At 28.7% G+C, this 5,696-nt stretch overlaps 1 protein-coding gene across 1 annotated transcript; it reads right to left on the bottom strand.

Moving 5' to 3' along the window:
* Nucleotides 1-1,092: 1,092 nt before the first annotated feature.
* On the bottom strand, nt 1,093-1,332 carry B0H65DRAFT_422233 (uncharacterized protein; the record flags this gene model as incomplete). The annotated part of the gene is made up of 1 exon (XM_062824389.1): nt 1,093-1,332. A coding segment is annotated over one exon (240 nt), but the record flags the coding sequence as incomplete, so codon positions are not given.
* Nucleotides 1,333-5,696: the final 4,364 nt, after the last annotated feature.

Here is a 5,696-nt window from a genome sequence, read left to right as displayed (position 1 = left end):
CTCTTAAATATAATATAGTAGTAAAGTAGTCTATATTAAGTAGTAATGTTATACTCTTTATTATAGGGCTCTAAAGTAAATAAATCTTTACATTAATTAATAAACTTATATTTTTCTGCTTAGCGGTATTCGTAACCGATTAATTCGAATATAATATAATTAATTCATAGCAGTAATTTATTTAAATACGTACGGTCGATATACTTTTATTATTAGTGAATTTATTAGCGTACGATTTTTTCTTTAAAGGTTTAGTATTATTTAGTAGCTATTTTTACAATAATAGTAATTAATTTATAAATATCGTTATTACCGCTAAGAAGGTAGCTTTTAATATTAAAGTTATTTAATTTAATTGGGGATATAACCTTGATACTAAGGTTCCTGTACTTCTTAATATAATAGTATACCTATTAATCTTTAATAGGAAGTTAATTCTTTTAAATATATCGAAGAACTATCCTAATACTTTAATTCGGTATTAGTATATAATATAAATTTAAATATAGCTACAATAAATACTATAAGGGTCGTTAATAATTTTAATAATTTTACCCGTAGTATTACCACTTCCACTTTATATAGACGAATAGATATTTTAATTAATTAAATTAAAAGATACTGGATTCTCCTAATTATCTTTACCCTCCTTATCCTTAGAATTATCGTCGTCGCTACCCTTTTGCTTCTTCTACTTTTTTTTAGTATTGAATAATACATTTTTAACAATATGGAATAGATAGAGCTATTATTGGGTATTAGGGAAAGTGTTACTAAGTAATTGCTTTATTTTCTTGTATTTATTTATAATAACGACGATAGGTTTAAGAAGATTGTACTATAATTTTAGCTCTTTGGTAGTTTTTATTAGGAAGTTGAATGCCTTTTACTTCTTATTATTAATGATATTAAAAATATAGTTAAATACCGAGCTAGTAGAAGAGACGTTCGAAATTTAGTAAAAGGGATAATAAAACTGGTTAGTATTATATATATTATTACTAATTATAATTTCGGGAAATATTTTAATTAGTAATATATAAGCTAGGAAGGTAAAGATAAGGCTTAATAACCGTTCCTTATTATTTAGATTTATTTTTTAATATATTTAATATTATTATTATTAAATAATTTAAATAAGGTATTAGTAGGGGTATAGCTATCGAAATTGCGGCGCCGTATATATATACATATATTATATATATTGGTTTTCGTATATACGGATTTAGGAAAGTCCTTTCGTACTATAGTAATAATTTTTCGAGTTTGTATAGTATTAAGTTTAGAAGTGTCGTCGATTTTCTTAAATATTTTTGGCTTTATTTTGCGGTGTTAGGGGTAGGTAAATAGGTATTAGGATTGGTTATAATTGTGAATATAGTGATCCGAATTAGGATGTAGTTGAAAGTGTTAAAAACTATCGTTTTTATCCTTCTTTATAACCCCTTTCTATAAATAATTATATTTTCGTAAAGCGGTCTTTCGAATAATTGCTTTAAATTTGCGGGGTTTGCTATAGCGGTTATAGATAATATAATACTATATATACTTAGAGATAGGGATTCTAGGTTTTATGTTGCGACTTTGGGTACGAGTGATTGTAAATTTGTAATTTTTTATTTATTTATTAATAGATTGTGAAAGACCTTCGATTGTAGCCGCGGGGGGTATAACGCTAGAGGGTGGATTAATAATTGTATTTTTGTGATTGAAGAGTTCGTTTTCGGGTTCGTTGTCGTTATTACTGGTTGGGTTGTAAGAGGGGAGGTTACAATTTGAATTAGATTTAGGATCGCTCTCTTTATAAGGTAGTTGTATTGAGGGAGGCGGATTGGGCGAGCGTATATTAGATTCGCTATTAGAGTCGCTAGGAGAATTAACGAGAGTATCGTCGTTAGAAAAACCTTCCTACTCTTCGACGTTAATAAAGGGATCGCTATCATTGTCATTAACGACGTCGCTATTAGTATTGTTAATTTGGGTAAGGTCGATGGCTACGCCGTTATTTAGATTCTATAGCGGTATTTTGAGAATTTTATATATAATACGCGTAGCGTTTTAAAGGTTTAAGAAAGCTAGTAAACGGTTCTAGTAATTAATGCGATTAATATTTACGTACGTACGGTCGATTTTAGCTTGTTCTGGTGATTAAAGGTAGCCTAGTTGTAAAGAGGGAGTAGAAAGAAGGTTATGAAAGTTAAAGAGGTTTAAAATTATTATACGAAAGGGTATTGTACAATTAGTATCTAATTGTATTAAAAGTTAGTAAAAAATAATGTGCACGTTAAACCCTAACCCGATTGGTGCGTATATAAGGATTGGTGCCCCCGTAAGACGACGCTGGTACCCCCAGATGAAATGCCATCTAATATTATATATTTATAAGGCATTACTAAATATTAATGGTATTTTTTATAAAAGTTAGTAAACTAGCTAGTAAATAGCAGTTGGTATACCGGTTGGTAAATTAGACCTTCCCCTCTATTTAAGAGATTAGAAGTTCGTACTTCTTTAACTAAGGTAAATTAAAAATAATAGAGTAGGCGGGGGAGAGGTTATAGATTAAAAATATAATATTTTCGAAGTAGTAACCGATATAGAAGTTAATAGCCAAACTTTTAATAATAAAGTTTTTTATAATACCGTTAACGAGGGTAAACTTTTTAAACTTTAATAATTTAAAAGTAGTAAATCTATTTTTTTTTACAAAGGAATAATTAATAAAAGCTATTACTAAATGTTTATTATCGACGAAGGCTATATAAAGGATTTTATACGGTCCGAATAATAAATAAGAGGAAAGGAGTAATAAATTTCATTTAAAATCATTTACCGAATTAATAATAATTGTTTTTAAATTTTCGTAGGATTTCCGGTAATTCTCTTATAAGGATTTTCTTTATTTCTATAGGTAATTATTTATAGAATTTAGGCTTTTTCTTAATTAGCGCCGTTATTAGCGTTATAGTATTCTTTACTTTTATCTTCATTTTCGCTAGCGTCGGTAGTACGAAGGCTAGAATTACCGTAGCCTCTCTAGTTAGTAGAAGGGCGGCCTAAGGAATTATTAACTCTTAAACCGGAGTTAGAACCCTAACTACTATAGCTTCCTCGACCGCCCCGGCCGCCGTAGCCCCGGTTAAAGCCTCTATAATTATTACAAGCATTACTATTTTAAAGATGTTTATTACTATAATTAATATTATTCTTATAATTACGTATAATATAACCATCTTAATTATACTTCCTATATAAATTGTCTCTTATATACTAACTAAAAACGTTCGAATAGATAATATAAGAAATATAGACGGTATTGAAGTCTATAGTATCGCCCCCTTAATTAACGGTACAGTATTTAAAGCCGCTACCACCGCCAGAATTGCCGGAATTAAAATTAAAATTATTATTACCCTTACTAAATTACAAGTAATTAATTCTACTATAGTACTTATCCTTTCCGATATTGTATGTAAAGTCGCGGTAAAAAATCAGTTATCCTTTATAATTATTATCGTCGGATAGAATATATTAAATAACGACAGCTATACAGAATTTTAAAAATATCTTATTATATAAGTAATAAATCTTTATCAAATCGTTTAACCGATAACGGTCGGCGGTTTTAACGAATTTATTTTCGAATACAATAAAGAAACGATTACCTTATTTAAATTCGTCTAAACGACGTATAATATTGAATTTTAAATCGATATTATTATAGCAGAAATCTAGGAATTTAATAAATTCGAAGCCCGTTACCTACTTCTACTTTTTAGGGTCGTTAGAGTTGGCTAAAATATTAAAAATATTTTTTTCGACGAATACAGTTATTTTAAAGCCTAATAAATAAGTAGTATAGGCGATTTTAATTCGATTATTGGGGAAATAGAAAGTATTGAGGGTTTAAATTATTATAACCCGGCTTTTCTAAATAATATAATCCTTATTCTATTAGATAAGGTCCTTTTAGGTAATTGTAAAGGTTTCGGGGTTAAAGAGTAGCGTTTTTTTTAAAAAGGGTTATAGTAATGTAAGGAACTTTAACGCCAGTTATATAGACCCTAGAATTATTTTCTAATGTATTTCTACTTCCCGTACCTAATCTTCTACTAGTATTATTACCCTCTCTACCATTATTAATATAATTAATTATATTATTAGTAATTCGTTTTATTTAATCGAATTCTTTTTATATCTTTGAAAGAATTGATTATATCGATTCGATAATACGTAGTATTTACTTGAATTTATTTTCGAAAGCTACATTCTTCTTCTCTTCTACTTAGAATTATTCCGAGAATTCTTTAAGTTAATCAGAAATATTATTAGTATAATAATTAAATATTTAGATTGCCTATACAATAGGGTTAATAATAATACGAAAAACGTTTACGTTAATAAATTTAATAATTATAATAAAAGAATTTCCGATAATTTCTAAGGGCGTAGAATTATCCTCTTTAATAATTCTAATAAACTTTTTAATAATAGGGGTCGTAGAGATATCATCTAACATTATAAAATAAATTTCTTTATTTATTAAGGGTTAATTAAAACCCTTTAATTCGTGGAAAATTTCTAATTTAATATTTTGAAGAGCGTTTAGGACGTTGATGTCCTCCTAAATATATATTAGTAATAATTATGATCCTTTTAATAAAATCCTTGCGTTAGTAATAATAATATTGTTATTGAGAGTTATAGGCTCCTTTTGCTACGGGATTTTTTTCGCCGATTAACGGCGTTGCGATTACTATATTAAATAACGTGCTTTTTCCTTATAATATATATTCGTAGTGTAATAATGGGTGTAAATAGTTATTATAGGGTAAGGCGATATTGAACGTTGGAGGTAAATTAAGACTTATATATTTGTATAAAGAGGAAAGGAAATTATAGAATATATGTGTGGTTCGTAAGGGATAAACCTAGTGGTGAGCCTATGGTACGTGTACGTGACTGACCTACTTGCCGCCTCAGTACCGAGGCGGTAAGGTATTGGTTATAGTAGTGCAGCCAATTAGAGAGCGTACATTCACCCGGCAACCATTGCTGTAGTGATGCCGCGACCAGATGACAGTTACAGGCTAGCCCTGTGATATATCCGGGTCCTCTTCTAAGGTTAGAAAATTTACCTATATAATACAATCTATTACTTCCAACTCTAAATACGCCCGTTAAAAGTCCGTATTTAGGAAGACTAATATATACCGGTAAAGAAAGTTACGTTTTTAAAATTCTAAGGTCTATACAATACTTATACACTTACCGAAAAGACCTTCCTTAATCTCTTTAAATAATATATTCGCCTTTACATTAAATATGCGGCTAATAATATCCGGATAGTCGTTAGAAATAAGACTGTTAAATTCCCGTTTAACTTCTAGTTAGTACGGATTCGTAATTATAAAAATAAAGAATATAAGTTTACTGAATTTATAAGTAATAGCCATAGAATTCTAACAATACTTAATTGTTGGACTTAATATATATATTATATAATAATTATATATTTATAACGGATTTACGGGTCTATACTATACTATATTAGTATAGGAATTGTTATATGGGTAATATATACTATAAATATATGCCCTATATTTTTGGTTGAATTTATTCGATTTTATTCGAATATATATTCGTGGTTGAATTTACCCTATATACAACCCTAACCCTCGTAGAGGGTGTCTGGG

This window comes from Neurospora tetraspora (genome assembly GCF_033439725.1).
Source record: "Neurospora tetraspora strain CBS 560.94 chromosome Unknown B0H65scaffold_3, whole genome shotgun sequence".
In the NCBI taxonomy this organism is placed as follows: Eukaryota; Fungi; Ascomycota; class Sordariomycetes; order Sordariales; family Sordariaceae; genus Neurospora; species Neurospora tetraspora.
The sequence above is the reverse complement of the archived record's forward strand: the minus strand, read 5'-3'. Positions and strand labels throughout refer to the sequence as shown.